The sequence below is a fragment of the Oncorhynchus tshawytscha genome, linkage group LG14 (genome assembly GCF_018296145.1).
Source record: "Oncorhynchus tshawytscha isolate Ot180627B linkage group LG14, Otsh_v2.0, whole genome shotgun sequence".
NCBI classification, from domain to species: Eukaryota; Metazoa; Chordata; class Actinopteri; order Salmoniformes; family Salmonidae; genus Oncorhynchus; species Oncorhynchus tshawytscha.
In genome coordinates, this window is record NC_056442.1 from 58946390 (window position 1) to 58963506 (window position 17117).

At 46.5% G+C, this 17117-nt stretch overlaps 1 protein-coding gene across 2 annotated transcripts in view; it reads right to left on the bottom strand.

Annotated features, from left to right (window-relative positions):
- The window catches only part of st14a (ST14 transmembrane serine protease matriptase a), a 69390-nt gene that overhangs the window by 11426 nt on the left and 40847 nt on the right, over positions 1–17117 (bottom strand). For both annotated transcript variants that reach the window (XM_042297762.1, XM_042297763.1), the window contains exons 5-10: positions 14161–14369; positions 12404–12638; positions 11032–11174; positions 8185–8288; positions 6812–6924; positions 1775–1908 (exon numbers count right to left, since the gene is read on the bottom strand). In XM_042297762.1, coding sequence (XP_042153696.1) covers positions 1775–1908; positions 6812–6924; positions 8185–8288; positions 11032–11174; positions 12404–12638; positions 14161–14369 — 938 coding nt within the window. The remainder of the gene's footprint in view (positions 1–1774; positions 1909–6811; positions 6925–8184; positions 8289–11031; positions 11175–12403; positions 12639–14160; positions 14370–17117) is intronic.

The following is a 17117-nucleotide window of genomic DNA, read 5'->3' on the forward strand; positions in this document are numbered from 1 at the left end:
GGCCGGTTCATTAACACCTGGCCAGTTCATTAACACCTCTCCAATATGACTGGCCAGTTCATTAAAACACCTCTCCGGTTCATTAACACCTGGTCAGTTAATTAACAACTCTCCTATATGACTGGCCGGTTCATGACCACCTGGCCAGTTCATTAACACCTGGCCAATATGACTGGCCAGTTCATGAACACCTCTCCAATATGACTGGCCGGTTCATTAACACCTCTCCAATATGACTGGCCGGTTCATTAACATCTCTCCAATATGACTGGCCAGTTCATTAACACCTCTCCTATATGACTGGCCAGTTCATTAACATCTCTCCTATATGACTGGCCAGTTCATTAAAACCTGGCCAGTTCATTAACACCTCTCCTATATGACTGGCCGGTTCATTAACACCTCTCCTATATGACTGGCCGGTTCATTAACACCTGGCCGGTTCATTAACACCTCTCCAATATGACTGGCCAGTTCATTAAAACACCTCTCCGGTTCATTAACACCTGGCCAGTTCATTAACACCTCTCCTATATGACTGGCCGGTTCATGAACACCTGGCCAGTTCATTAACACCTGGCCAATATGACTGGCCAGTTCATGAACACCTGACCAATATGACTGGCCGGTTATTAACACCTGACCAATATGACTGGCCAGTTCATTAACACCTGACCAATATGACTGGCCAGTTCATTAACACCTGGCCAGTTCATTAACACCTGCCCAATATGACTGGCCAGTTCATTAACACCTGGCCAGTTCATTAACACCTGCCCAATATGACTGGCCAGTTCATTAACACCTGGCCAGTTCATTAACACCTGCCCAATATGACTGGCCAGTTCATTAACACCTCTCCTATATGACTAGCCAGTTCATTAACACCTGCCCAATATGACTGGCCAGTTCATTAACACCTGGCCAGTTCATTAACACCTGCCCAATATGACTGGCCAGTTCATTAACACCTGGCCAGTTCATTAACACCTGCCCAATATGACTGGCCAGTTCATTAACACCTCTCCTATATGACTAGCCAGTTCATTAACACCTGCCCAATATGACTGGCCAGTTCATTCACACCTCTCCAATATGACTGGCCGGTTCATTAACACCTCTCCAATATGACTGGCCAGTTCATTAACACCTGGCCAGTTCATTAACACCTCTCCTATATGACTGGCCGGTTCATGAACACCTCTCCTATATGACTGGCCGGTTCATTAACACCTCCCCAATATGACTGGCCAGTTCATTAACACCTGGCCAATATGACTGGCCGGTTCATTAACACCTGGCCAATATGACTGGCCGGTTCATTAACACCTGGCCAATATGACTGGCCGGTTCATTAACACCTCTCCAATATGACTGGCCGGTTCATTAACACCTCTCCTATATGACTGGCCGGTTCATTAACACCTCTCCAATATGACTGGCCGGTTCATTAACACCTGACCAATATGACTGGCCAGTTCATTAACTCCTGGCCAGTTCATTAACACCTGCCCAATATGACTGGCCAGTTCATTAACACCTCTCCAATATGACTGGCCAGTTCATTAACACCTCTCCTATATGACTGGCTGGTTCATTAACACCTGGCCAGTTCATTAACACCTGGCCAATATGACTGGCCAGTTCATTAACACCTGGGCAATATGACTGGCCAGGGACAGGTCAGTGAATGCTCAGGTCATCACTTGTCTTGTATTGTGCAATGAGCCAAGTGCTTAATATGATTTGATGAACAATCAAGATTTCTACTTACGGTCTGTGGATTCGAAGGTCTCGTACGTGGCGTTGAATCCTCTGTCTACATACGAGGCGTCGGAGTAAAAGACTACCTTCATGGTGTTAGTGTCACTGGTTACAACAGGACTGGTTGGAGGTTCTCCACAATACCTGAGACAGACACGTTACGATAACAGGTCAACTCTCCACAATACCTGAGACAGACACGTTACAATAAGAGGTCAACTCTCCACGATACAGACACGTTACGATAACAGGTCAACTCTCCACGATACCTGATACAGACACGTTACAATAAGGACATGGAAAGTGACATGGAAAGTGACCGAGGGACATGGAAAGTGACCGAGGGACATGGAAAGTGACATGGAAAGTGACCGAGGGACATGGAAAGGGACCGAGGGACATGGAAAGGGACCGAGGGACATGGAAAGGGACCGAGGGACATGGAAAGGGACATGAAAAGGGACATGGAAAGGGACTGAGGGGCATGGAAAGGGACTGAGGGGCATGGAAAGGGACTGAGGGGCATGGAAAGGGACTGAGGGGCATGGAAAGGGAAATGGGGACTGAGGGGCATGGAAAGGGACTGAGGGGCATGGAAAGGGACTGAGGGGCATGGAAAGGGACTGAGGGGCATGGAAAGGGACCGAGGGACATGGAAAGGGACATGAAGAGGGACATAGAAAGGGACATGAAGAGGGACATGGAAAGGGACATGGAAAGTGACTGAGGGACATGGAAAGTGACTGAGGGACATGGAAAGGGACTGGGGACATGGAAAGGGACAAGGAAAGGGACAAGGAAAGTGACCAAGGGACAAGGAAAGGGACATGTAAAGTGACCGAGGGACATGGAAAGGGGCCGAGGGACATGGAAAGAGACCGAGGGACATGGAAAGGGACCGAGGGACATGGAACGTGACATGGAAAGTGACCAAGGGACATGTAAAGTGACCGAGGGACATGTAAAGGGACCGAGGGACATGTAAAGTGACCGAGGGACATGTAAAGTGACCAAGGGACATGTAAAGGGACCGAGGGGCATGGAGAAAAGGGGAAGTGCAGAAAGTTTATATTCTGTTCAAACATGTTATTGTAGAATATGAATGTTCCTAAGGAGAGACGCAAAAGGTAACAGTCTAGCTTCAGTTCCTGATAAAGCAGGCCAGTGGCCGAGGAACCAGGCCCATAAAGCAGGCCAGTGGCCGAGGAACCAGGCCCATAAAGCAGGCCAGTGGCCGAGGAACCAGGCCCATAAAGCAGGCCAGTGGCCGAGGAACCAGGCCCATAAAGCAGGCCAGTGGCCGAGGAACCAGGCCCATAAAGCAGGCCAGTGGCCGAGGAACCAGGCCCATAAAGCAGGCCAGTGGCCGAGGAACCAGGCCCATAAAGCAGGCCAGTTGCCGAGGAACCAGGCCCATGAAGCAGGCCAGTTGCCGAGGAACCAGGCCCATAAAGCTCCTAACTACCAAAATGTTTTACCCATCTACCAATAGGTGCCCTTCTTTGTGAGGCATTGGAACCTCCCTGGTCTTTGTGGTTGAATCGGTGTTTGAAATTCACTGCTCAACTGAGGGACCTTTCAGATAATTATATATGTGTGTGTGTGTGGGGTACAGAGATGAGGTAGTCATTCAAAAAATCATGTTCAACACTATTATTGCACACACAGTGAGTCCATGCAACCTGAGTTCATTTTCACTCCTGAACTTATTCAGGCTTGCCATAGAAAAGGGGGTGAATACTTATTGAATCAAACCAGTAAAAAATGTGTTAAAACATACTTCCACTTCCACATGATGAGGTATTGTGACAAAAAAAAACAAATCACAATTTAATCCATTTTAAATTCAGGCTTTCAGACACAACATTTGAAAAGGGGTCTGAATTATTTCTAGAGGCAGGTACCTTGCATAACATTCGTTTTAGGTTATTTTTGCCTGTTAAACCAGCTGGCTGGCTAGATTATTACAATTCACATTAAGCTAGCTGATCATGCTGTGTGTGTATATCTTGTTTTGTTTGTTGTTGCCATTGTCCTGTCTGGAAGGAGGGTGAGTGAATGGGGAGGTGCAGGGTGAGGTAATACAGTAGGGGGAGGTGCAGGGTGAGGTAATACAGTAGGGGGAGGTGCAGGGTGAGGTAATACAGTAGGGGAGGTGCAGGGTGAGGTAATACAGTAGGGGAGGTGCAGGGTGAGGTAATACAGTAGGGGAGGTGCAGGGTGAGGTAATACAGCAGGGGAGGTGCAGGGTGAGGTAATACAGCAGGGGAGGTGCAGGGTGAGGTAATACAGTAGGGGAGGTGCAGGGTGAGGTAATACAGTAGGGGAGGTGCAGGGTGAGGTAATACAGTAGGGGAGGTGCAGGGTGAGGTAATACAGTAGGGGAGGTGCAGGGTGAGGTAATACAGTAGGGGAGGTGCAGGGTGAGGTAATACAGCAGGGGAGGTGCAGGGTGAGGTAATACAGCAGGGGAGGTGCAGGGTGAGGTAATACAGTAGGGAGGTGCAGGGGAGGTAATACAGTAGGGGGAGGTGCAGGGTGAGGTAATACAGTAGGGGGAGGTGCAGGGTGAGGTAATACAGTAGGGGAGGTGCAGGGTGAGGTAATACAGTAGGGGAGGTAATACAGTAGGGGAGGTGCAGGGTGAGGTAATACAGTAGGGGAGGTGCAGGGTGAGGTAATACAGTAGGGAGGTGCAGGGTGAGGTAATACAGCAGGGGAGGTGCAGGGTGAGGTAATACAGTAGGGGAGGTGCAGGGGGAGGTAATACAGTAGGGGGAGGTGCAGGGTGAGGTAATACAGTAGGGAGGTGCAGGGTGAGGTAATACAGTAGGGGAGGTGCAGGGGAGGTAATACAGTAGGGGGAGGTGCAGGGTGAGGTAATACAGTAGGGGAGGTGCAGGGGAGGTAATACAGTAGGGGAGGTGCAGGGGAGGTAATACAGTAGGGGAGGTGCAGGGGAGGTAATACAGTAGGGGAGGTGCAGGGTGAGGTAATACTGTAGGGGGAGGTGCAGGGGGGGAGGTAATACAGTAGGGGAGGTGCAGGGTGAGGTAATACAGTAGGGGAGGTGCAGGGTGAGGTAATACAGTAGGGAGGTGCAGGGTGAGGTAATACAGTAGGGGGAGGTGCAGGGTGAGGTAATACAGCAGGGGAGGTGCAGGGTGAGGTAATACAGTAGGGGAGGTGCAGGGTGAGGTAATACAGCAGGGGAGGTGCAGGGTGAGGTAATACAGCAGGGGAGGTGCAGGGTGAGGTAATACAGTAGGGGAGGTGCAGGGGAGGTAATACAGTAGGGGAGGTGCAGGGTGAGGTAATACAGTAGGGGAGGTGCAGGGTGAGGTAATACAGTAGGGGGAGGTGCAGGGTGAGGTAATACAGTAGGGAGGTAATACAGTAGGGGAGGTGCAGGGTGAGGTAATACAGTAGGGAGGTGCAGGGTGAGGTAATACAGTAGGGGAGGTGCAGGGTGAGGTAATACAGTAGGGGAGGTGCAGGGTGAGGTAATACAGCAGGGGAGGTGCAGGGTGAGGTAATACAGTAGGGGGAGGTGCAGGGGAGGTAATACAGTAGGGGAGGTGCAGGGTGAGGTAATACAGTAGGGGGAGGTGCAGGGTGAGGTAATACAGTAGGGGGGGTGCAGGGGAGGTAATACAGTAGGGGAGGTGCAGGGTGAGGTAATACAGTAGGGGAGGTGCAGGGTGAGGTAATACAGTAGGGGAGGTGCAGGGGAGGTAATACAGTAGGGGGAGGTGCAGGGGAGGTAATACAGTAGGGGGAGGTGCAGGGTGAGGTAATACAGTAGGGGAGGTGCAGGGTGAGGTAATACAGTAGGGGAGGTGCAGGGGAGGTAATACAGTAGGGGGAGGTGCAGGGTGAGGTAATACAGTAGGGGAGGTGCAGGGTGAGGTAATACAGTAGGGGAGGTGCAGGGTGAGGTAATACAGCAGGGGAGGTGCAGGGTGAGGTAATACAGTAGGGGAGTGGTGTTAGCATGAGGTAATACAGTAGGGGAGGTGCAGGGTGAGGTAATACAGTAGGGGGAGGTGCAGGGGGAGGTAATACAGCAGGGTGAGGTAATACAGTAGGGGGAGGTGCAGGGTGAGGTAATACAGTAGGGGAGGTGCAGGGTGAGGTAATACAGTAGGGGAGGTGCAGGGTGAGGTAATACAGTAGGGAGGTGCAGGGTGAGGTAATACAGTAGGGGAGGTGCAGGGTGAGGTAATACAGTAGGGGAGGTGCAGGGTGAGGTAATACAGTAGGGGGAGGTACAGGGTGAGGTAATACAGTAGGGGAGGTACAGGGTGAGGTAATACAGTAGGGGGAGGTACAGGGTGAGGTAATACAGTAGGGGAGGTGCAGGGTGAGGTAATACAGTAGGGGGAGGTGCAGGGTGAGGTAATACAGTAGGGGAGGTGCAGGGTGAGGTAATACAGTAGGGGGAGGTGCAGGGTGAGGTAATACAGTAGGGGAGGTGCAGGGTGAGGTAATACAGTAGGGGAGGTGCAGGGTGAGGTAATACAGTAGGGGAGGTGCAGGGTGAGGTAATACAGTAGGGGAGGTGCAGGGTGAGGTAATACAGTAGGGGAGGTACAGGGTGAGGTAATACAGTAGGGGAGGTACAGGGTGAGGTAATACAGTAGGGGAGGTACAGGGTGAGGTAATACAGTAGGGGAGGTGCAGGGTGAGGTAATACAGTAGGGGAGGTGCAGGGTGAGGTAATACAGTAGGGGAGGTGCAGGGTGAGGTAATACAGTAGGGGAGGTGCAGGGTGAGGTAATACAGTAGGGGGAGGTGCAGTGTGAGGTAATACAGTAGGGGAGGTGCAGGGTGAGGTAATACAGTAGGGGAGGTGCAGGGGAGGTAATACAGTAGGGGGAGGTGCAGGGTGAGGTAATACAGTAGGGGAGGTGCAGGGGAGGTAATACAGTAGGGGGAGGTGCAGGGTGAGGTAATACAGTAGGGGAGGTGCAGGGTGAGGTAATACAGTAGGGGAGGTGCAGGGTGAGGTAATACAGTAGGGGGAAGTGCTTCTCAAACATCTCACCTCTTGTTGTTGATCTCTACATAGTCCTTGTTACACTCCTTCGTGTTCTCCTGACCCAACTCTGATAACAGGAAGGTACTGAACTTGACCTTCACTGACTTACCAGCAGGGACCTGGGGGGGGGGGGGCATAGTTCAGTCAAACATTATACACACACTTAGCCTGATACAAAACCTCTATCAGCCAATATATAAAATCTGAAGGCCTCAATATCTGATTATTAGATTATCAAATAAATCAGTCAAACACTTCACTATGTTATAACCCCAGTACAGTATAAACCACTTCACTATGTTGTAACCCCAGTACAGTATAAAACACTCCACTATGTTGTAACCCCAGTATAAAACACTTCACTATGTTGTAACCCCAGTATAACACACTTCACTATGTTGTAACCCAGTATAAAACACGTCACTATGTTGTAACCCCAGTACTGTATAAAACACTTCACTATGTTGTAACCCCAGTATAAAAACACTTCACTATGTTGTAACCCAGTATAAAACACGTCACTATGTTGTAACCCAGTATAAAACACGTCACTATGTTGTAACCCCAGTACAGTATAAAACACTTCACTATTTTGTAACCCCAGTACTGTATAACACACTTCACTATGTTGTAACCCCAGTATAAAACACTCCACTATGTTGTAACCCCAGTATAAAACACTCCACTATGTTGTAACCCCAGTATAAAACACTCCACTATGTTGTAACCCCAGTATAAAACACTCCACTATGTTGTAACCCCAGTATAAAACACTCCACTATGTTGTAACCCCAGTACAGTATAAAACACTCCACTATGTTGTAACCCCAGTACAGTATAAAACACTTCACTATGTTGTAACCCCAGTACAGTATAAAACACTCCACTATGTTGTAACCCCAGTACAGTATAAAACACTCCACTATGTTGTAACCCCAGTACAGTATAAAACACTCCACTATGTTGTAACCCCAGTACAGTATAAAACACTTCACTATGTTGTAACCCCAGTACAGTATAAAACACTCCACTATGTTGTAACCCCAGTATAAAACACTTCACTATGTTGTAACCCCAGTATAAAACACTCCACTATGTTGTAACCCCAGTATAAAACACTCCACTATGTTGTAACCCCAGTACAGTATAAAACACTCCACTATGTTGTAACCCCAGTACAGTATAAAACACATCACTATGTTGTAACCCCAGTACAGTATAAAACACTCCACTATGTTGTAACCCCAGTACAGTATAAAACACATCACTATGTTGTAACCCCAGTACAGTATAAAACACTCCACTATGTTGTAACCCCAGTACAGTATAAAACACTCCACTATGTTGTAACCCCAGTACAGTATAAAACACTTCCTCACCTGTATATCCCATTCACATTTGGTGTTGGGAGCATAGTAGTTGGGGTAGTTTGGGGATGTGAAAAGCCCCGTCTCTCCTGATAGCTGGCCACCACATGCCAGCTCTAAAAACAAATCACAGATGATCACCACAGACAAATCAAACATGTTTAAATAGTAGATAAGGGCCAGACGATTCCTCACCATGTGACTTAACCAGGAAAAACTCTAGCAGTAGGTGAGTAGTAGTACTGTAATAGCAGTAGTAGGTTAGTAGTAGTAGTAGTAGTAGGTTAGTAGTAGTACTGTAATAGCAGTAGTAGTAGTAGGTTAGTAGTAGTACTGTAATAGCAGTAGTAGGTTAGTAGTAGTAGTAGTAGGTTAGTAGTAGTACTGTAATAGCAGTAGTAGGTTAGTAGTAGTAGTAGTAGTAGTAGGTTAGTAGTAGTACTGTAATAGCAGTAGTAGGTTAGTAGTAGTACTGTAATAGCAGTAGTAGGTTAGTAGTAGTAGTAGGTTAGTAGTAGTAGTAGTAGGTTAGTAGTAGTAGTAGTAGTAGTAGTAGTAGGTTAATAATAGTAGTACGTTAGTAGTAGTAGGTTAGTAGTAGTAGTAGGTTAGTAGTTGTACTACTGTAGTAGCAGCAGTAGTAGGTTAGTAGTAGTACTGTAGTAGCAGTAGTACTAGTAATAGTACTGTAGTAGTAGTAGTAGTAGGTTGTAGTAGTAATAGTACTGTAGTAGCAGGTTAGTAGTAGTAGTACAACAGTAGTAGTAATAGTAGGTAGTAGTAGTAGGTTAGTAGTAGTAGTAGGTTTGTAGGTTAGTAGTAGTAGTAGTAGTAGGAGTAGTAGTAGTAGTAGTAGAAGGTTAGTAGTAGTACAACAGTAGTAGTAGTAGTAGTAGTAGTAGTACAACAGTAGTCGTAGTAGTAGTAGTACAACAGTAGTACAACAGTAGTAGTAGTACAACAGTAGTAGTAGTACAACAGTAGTAGTAGTAGTAGTACAACAGTAGTAGTAGTACAACAGTAGTAGTAGTACAACAGTAGTAGTAGTAGTAGTAGTAGTAGTAGTAGTATTACTACAGCAGTAGTAGTAGGTTAGTAGTAGCAGGTTAGTAGTAGTACAACAACAGTAGTAGTAGTAGTAGTAGTAGTAGTAGTAGTAGTAGTAGTACAACAGTAGTACAACAGTAGTAGTAGTAGTAGTACAACAGTAGTAGTAGTAGTAGTAGTAGTAGTAGTAGTAGTAGTACAACAGTAGTAGTAGTAATAGTAGTAGTACAACAGCAGTAGTAGTAGTAGTAGTAGTACAACAGCAGTAGTAGTAGTAGTAGTACAACAGTAGTAGTAGGTTAGTAGTAGTAGGTTAGTAGTAGTACAACAACAGTAGTAGTAGTAGTAGTAGTAGTAGTAGTAGTAGTAGTAGTACAACAGTAGTAGTAGTAGTAGTAGCAGTAGTAGTACAACAGTAGTAGTAGTAGTGGCAGTAGTAGTAGTAGTAGTAGTACAACAGTAGTAGTAGTAGTAGTACAACAGTAGTAGTAGTAGTAGTAGTAGTAATAGTAGTAGTAGTAGTAGTAGTAATAGTAGTAGTAGTAATAGTAGTAATAGTAGTAGTAGTACAACAGTAGTAGTAGTAATAGTAGTAGTACAACAGCAGTAGTAGTAGTAGTAGTACAACAGTAGTAGTAGGTTAGTAGTAGTAGTAATAGTAGTAGTAGTACAACAGTAGTAGTAGTAGTAGTACAACAGTAGTAGTAGTAGGTTAGTAGTAGTAGTAGTAGTATGTTAGTAGTAGTAATAGTAGGTTAGTAGTAGTAGTAGTAGGTTAGTAGTAGTAGTAGTACAACAGTAGTAGTAGTAGTAGTAGTAGTAGTAGTACAACAGTAGTAGTAGGTTAGTAGTAGTAGGTTAGTAGTAGTAGTTCAACAGTAGCAGTAGGTTAGTAGTAGTAGTAGTAGGTTAGTAGTAGTAGTAGTAGTAGTAGTAGTAGTAGGTTAGTAGAAGTAGTAGTAGTAGGTTAGTAGTAGTAGTAGGTTAGTAGTAGTAGTAGTACAACAGTAGTAGTAGTAGTAGTAGTAGTAGTAGTAGTAGTAGTAGTAGTACAACAGTAGTAGTAGTAGTAGTAGTAGTAGTAGTACAACAGTAGTAGTAGTAGTGGCAGTAGTAGTAGTAGTAGTAGTACAACAGTAGTAGTACAACAGTAGTAGTAGTACAACAGTAGTAGTAGTAGTAGTAGTAGTACAACAGTAGTAGTAGTAGTAGTAGTAGTAGTACAACAGTAGTAGTAGTAGTAGTAGTAGTAGTAGTACAACAGTAGTAGTAGTAGTAGTAGTAGTAGGTTAGTAGTAGTAGGTGGTTAGTAGTAGTAGAAGTAGGTTAGTAGTAGAAGTAGGTTAGTAGTAGGTTAGTAGTAGGTTAGTAGTAGGTGGTTAGTAGTAGTAGAAGTAGGTTAGTAGTAGAAGTAGGTTAGTAGTAGGTTAGTAGTAGTAGTAGTAGGTTAGTAGCAGGTTAGTAGTAGTAGGTTAGTAGCAGTAGTAGTAGGTTAGTAATGGAAGTAGGTTATTAGTAGTAGTAGTAGTAGTAGTAGGTTAGTAGTAGTAGTAGTAGGTTAGTAATGGAAGTAGGTTAGTGGTAGGTTAGTAGCAGTAGTAGTAGGTTAGTAATGGAAGTAGGTTAGTGGTAGGTTAGTAGCAGTAGTAGGTTAGTAGCAGTAGTAGTAGGTTAGTAATGGAAGTAGGTTAGTGGTAGGTTAGTAGCAGTAGTAGTAGGTTAGTAATGGAAGTAGGTTAGTGGTAGGTTAGTAGCAGTAGTAGTAGGTTAGTAATGGAAGTAGGTTAGTAGTAGTAGACCGTGTTATAGTACCTTTGCTGTTCCGGGGGATCTGAGAGATGTGCGCTCTGAGTCCTGGGTAGTTATTTTTGTTGTTAGTTACCAAGGTTACCAGCATCACGTTTCGGGAGGACTGGAAGGTCAGGGGGGAGCTGGGAGAGTGGTAGCCACAAATCCTGACGGAGATGTTTATATTATAAACAAAGGAGAGTAGTACACACAAATCCTGACAAAGAGAAGAATCTTAAAATAAAATGTCTTGTGATTGTTGACATAAGCATTAATCAAATGCTCATGCTCTGCGTTATGAAGTCCTTATTCAGGTACACTACAAGTAAATATTCCTGTGTTGATGCTCGACTCAGAGGCCCTGCACATTTCACATGATGTGTTGCTATGCCTTCAAACCCTTTTCCTGTGTAATGCTACATCTGACCACTAGAGGGCCAGAGCACTGGGCTCGGGAGAGGCTTACATTTCACACACACAACCTTTGGAATTTATCTAAACTCATCCAACTGAAGAGAAGTGCTCAGGGACTGTATTTGTCTAAATAAAAGAAACTAGTCATTATGGGGTATTAGAAAAAAAAGGTCCAACTCATTTCACAGAATGCAGACCAGTTATGACAACAGGCTGTCACGGGGCAGGTGCCCTGACAACAGACCGTTATAGCAGGTCTCCTAACCCAAGGCCGTTATAGCAGGTCTCCTAACCCAAGGCTGTTATAGCAGGTCTCCTAACCCAAGGCTGTTATAGCAGGTCTCCTAACCCAAGGCTGTTATAGCAGGTCTCCTAACCAAAGGCTGTTATAGCAGGTCTCCTAACCAAAGCCTGTTATAGCAGGTCTCCTAACCAGCCTGGTATACCAGGTCTCCTAACCAGCCTGGTATAGCAGGTCTCCTAATCCAAGGCTGTTATAGCAGGTCTCCTAACCAGCCTGGTATAGCAGGTCTCCTAACCCAAGGCTGTTATAGCAGGTCTCCTAACCCAAGGCTGTTATAGCAGGTCTCCTAACCCAAGGCTGTTATAGCAGGTCTCCTAACCCAAGGCTGTTATAGCAGGTCTCCTAACCCAAGGCTGTTATAGCAGGTCTCCTAACCCAAGGCTGTTATAGCAGGTCTCCTAACCAAAGGCTGTTATAGCAGGTCTCCTAACCAAAGGCTGTTATAGCAGGTCTCCTAACCAGCCTGGTATAGCAGGTCTCCTAACCAGCCTGGTATAGCAGGTCTCCTAACCAGCCTGGTATAGCAGGTCTCCTAACCAGCCTGGTATAGCAGGTCTCCTAACCCAAGGCTGTTAGAGCAGGTCTCCTAACCCAAGGCTGTTAGAGCAGGTCTCCTAACACAAGGCTGTTAGAAAGAGTAAGTCCCCCGTACAAAGTGCAGACAGACACCAGACTCACTCTTCCATGGCGTGGCTCTCGATGGCCACCAGGGAGTCGTAGACCTTAACAAAGTCGTTACGACAGTCCTCCTCTAGGTTGAAGGTATCAAAGTCCAGTTTGAGCACGTGACCAGGGTCGGCTCTCAGCTGCCATTGGATGAAGGTGTTGGGCGGGTACGGAGTATTGGGGAAACCAGGTGACATGATTGGAACAATCGTATTTGCTCTGGTGTGTTCTGAGTACCTGTAGTATTCTGAGGAGACATTGACACTCAGAACATGTCCTAAATGGTGCCCAAGTACCTATATAGTGCACTATTTTGGGCCAGAGCCACACATGGTCCTGGCCAAATGTACTACATAGGGAATAGGGTGCCATTTCAGATTTGTCCTTATTCACATGCTAGGAGGAAGTATGTGGACACCTGCTCAGCAAACATCTCATTCCAAAATCACAGGCATAAATATGGAGTTAGTCCCCCCCCCCTTTGCTGCTATAACAGCCTCTACTCTTCTGGGAAGGCTTTCCACTAGATGTAGGAACATTGCTGCCATAACAGCCTCCACTCTTCTGGGAAGGCTTTCCACTAGATGTTGGAACATTGCTGCTATAACAGCCTCCACTCTTCTGGGAAGGCTTTCCACTAGATGTTGGAACATTGCTGCCATAACAGCCTCCACTCTTCTGGGAAGGTTTTCCACGAGATGTTGGAACATTGCTGCTATAACAGCCTCCACTCTTCTGGGAAGGCTTTCCACTAGTTCTTCCACACCGATCTCGACAAACCATTTCTGTATGGACCTCAATTTGTGCACGGGGGTATTGTCATGCTGAAACAGGAAAGGGCTTTCCCAAAACTGTTGCCACAAAGTTGGAAGCACAGATTCATCTAGAATGTCATTGTATACTGTAGTGTTAAGGTTTCCCTTCACTGGATCTAAGGAGCCGAACCATGAAAAACAGTCCCAGAACATTATTCCTCCTCCACCAAACTTTACAGTGGGCACTGTGCATTGGGGCAGGTAGCTTTCTCCTGGCATCCGCCAAACCCAGATTTGTCTGTGCCAGATGGTGAAGCGTGATTCATCATTCCAGAGAACGTGTTTCCAGTGCTCCAGAGGCCAATGGCAGTGAGCTCTACACCACTAAGGCCGACGCTTGGCATTGCTCATGGTGATCTTAGGCTTGTGTGCGGCTGCTCGGGCCATGAAAACCTATTTCATGAAGCTCCAGACTAACAGTTATTGTGCTGACGTTGCTTCCAGAGGCAGTTTGGAACTCGGGAAGTGAGTGTTGCAACCGAGGACAGACTCGTGGCTGAGCCGTTGTTGCTCCTAGAATATTTCCACTTCACAATAACAGCACTTACAGTTGACCGGGGCAGTTCTAGCAGGGCAATTTGACAAACTGCCTTGTTGGAAAGGTGGCATCCTGTGACAGTGCCACGTAAAAAAAGAAAGAAAAAAAGTCACTGAGCTTTTGGCCATTCTGCTGCCAATGTTTGTCTATGGAGATTGCATGGCTGTGTATTCGATTCTATATACCCGTCAGCAACGGTCGGGGCTGAAATAGTAAAATCCCCTCATTTGAAGAGGTGTCCACATACTTTTGTATATATAGTGTAATTCACAAGGAAACAGTAAGATACATTGACATTTTAGACATTGAGCCACATAATTCCTCATCCAAACTTTCAGAGCATTCACTGAGGGAATTCTCTACTCAAACTGATATCAGCTCAGGCGCAAGCAGAACAAGAACAGAGCAGAACTCACCACTGAAGGACTCTGAGAACATTCTAGAGTCCAGAGCAGAGTTCATGACATCCTCAAACAACAGATCGTTGCCAGGCCTGCTGTTCTGCAAGCCCCTCTGCACCTTATCCACTACCTTGTCCATGGAGGACATGGCCTTGTCCACCGCTGCTTCCTGACCACGTGGTACTTCAAACTCGGACAGGTAGTAGGCTATAACACTGCCTTCACTGTAACACACACACACATACAACCAACATTATTCAAGGGTTTCATTCTAATATCTACAGTTGAATAAGTTAGAATGTCCAACACCTTGCTTCACGACACCATTAGCTATAATGACCGCAACCAAATGCTTCCTGTAGTTGTTGATCAGCCCCTCACATCGCTGTGGATGAATATCGGCCCACTCTTCCATGGAGAACTACTTTAACTCAGCGGCGACATTTCTGGGTTTTCAAGTAGGAACTGCTTGTTTCAAGTCCTGCCACAACATCTCAATTTGGATTAGGTCTGGACTTTGACTAGGCCATGCCAATTTGTTGCCTTTTAGCCATTTTCAAGTAGACTTCATTGTGTGTTTTGGATCATTGTCTTGCTGCATGACCCAGCTGTGCTTCAGCTCACAGACAGTTAGCCTGACATTCTCCTGTAGAACTCTCTGATACAGAGCAGAATTCATGGTTCCTTCTAATAAGGCAAGTCGTCCAGGTTCTGAGGTAGCAAACCATCACTCTACCACCACCATGCTGGACTGTTGGTATAAGGTTCTTACTGTGGAAAAGCAGTGTTTTGTTTTCACCAGACATAATGGGACGGGAAGAAGGTAAATCATGGCGTTATAGTTCAACAAGATATCTCACCGGCAGTATGGTTCCACAAGGTAAACACCAGCGGTATGGCTCCACAAGGTAAACACCGGCAGTATGGTTCCACAAGGTAACAAGGTAAACACCGGCGGTGTGGTTCCACAAGGTAACAAGGTAAACACCGGCGGTGTGGTTCCACAAGGTAAACACCGGTGGTATGGTTCCACAAGGTAAACACCAGCGGTATGGTTCCACAAGGTAAACACCGGCGGTGTGGTTCTACAAGGTAACAAGGTAAACACCGGCAGTATGGTTCCACAAGGTAAACACCGGCGGTATGGTTCCACAAGGTAACAAGGTAAACACCGGCGGTGTGGTTCCACAAGGTAACAAGGTAAACACCGGCGGTGTGGTTCCACAAGGTAAACACCGGAGGTGTGGCTCCACAAGGTAAACACCGGCAGTATGGTTCTACAAGGTAAACACCGGCAGTATGGTTCCACAAGGTAACAAGGTAAACACCGGCAGTATGGTTCCACAAGGTAAACACCGGCAGTATGGTTCCACAAGGTAAACACCGGCAGTATGGTTCCACAAGGTAAACACCGTCAGTATGGTTCCACAAGGTAAACACCGTCAGTATGGCTCCACAAGGTAAACACCGGCAGTATGGCTCCACAAGGTAAACACCGGCAGTATGGTTCCACAAGGTAAACACCGGCAGTATGGTTCCACAAGGTAACAAGGTAAACACTGGAGGTATGGCTCCAAGGTAAACACCGGCAGTATGGTTCCACAAGGTAACAAGGTAAACACCGGCAGTATGGTTCCACAAGGTAACAAGGTAAACACCGGCAGTATGGTTCCACAAGGTAACAAGGTAAACACCGGCAGTATGGTTCCACAAGGTAAACACTGGCAGTATGGTTCCACAAGGTAACAAGGTAAACACCGGCAGTATGGTTCCACAAGGTAACAAGGTAAACACCGGCAGTGTGGTTCCACAAGGTAAACACCGGCAGTATGGTTCCACAAGGTAAACACCGGCGGTGTGGTTCCACAAGGTAAACACCGGCAGTATGGTTCCACAAGGTAAACACCGGCAGTGTGGTTCCACAAGGTAACAAGGTAAACACCGGCAGTATGGTTCCACAAGGTAAACACCGGCAGTATGGCTCCACAAGGTAAACACCGGCAGTATGGTTCCACAAGGTAAACACCGGCAGTATGGTTCCACAAGGTAAACACCGGCAGTATGGTTCCACAAGGTAAACACCGGCGGTATGGTTCCACAAGGTAAACACCGGTGGTGTGGTTCCACAAGGTAACAAGGTAAACACCGGCGGTGTGGTAACAAGGTAAACACCGGCTGTATGGTTCCACAAGGTAAACACCGGCAGTATGGTTCCACAAGGTAAACACCGGCAGTATGGTTCCACAAGGTAACAAGGTAAACACCAGCGGTATGGTTCCACAAGGTAAACACGGCGGTATGGTTCCACAAGGTAAACACCGGCAGTATGGTTCCACAAGGTAACAAGGTAAACACCGGCGGTGTGGTTCCACAAGGTAACAAGGTAAACACCCGGTGTGGTTCCACAAGGTAACAAGGTAAACACCGGCGGTATGGTTCCACAAGGTAACAAGGTAAACACCAGCGGTATGGTTCCACAAGGTAAACACCGGCTGTGTGGTTCCACAAGGTAACAAGGTAAACACCAGCGGTATGGTTCCACAAGGTAAACACCGGCGGTATGGTTCCACAAGGTAAACACCGGCAGTATGGTTCCACAAGGTAAACACCGGCGGTATGGTTCCACAAGGTAACAAGGTAAACACCGGCGGTGTGGTTCCACAAGGTAAACACCAGCGGTATGGTTCCACAAGGTAACAAGGTAAACACCGGCGGTGTGGTTCCACAAGGTAACAAGGTAAACACCGGCGGTATGGTTCCACAAGGTAACAAGGTAAACACCGGCGGTATGGTTCCACAAGGTAACAAGGTAAACACCGGCAGTATGGTTCCACAAGGTAAACACCGGCAGTATGGTTCCACAAGGTAAACACCGGCAGTATGGTTCCACAAGGTAAACACCGGTGGTGTGGTTCCACAAGGTAAACACAGGCAGTATGGTTCCACAAGGTAAACACAGGCAGTATGGTTCC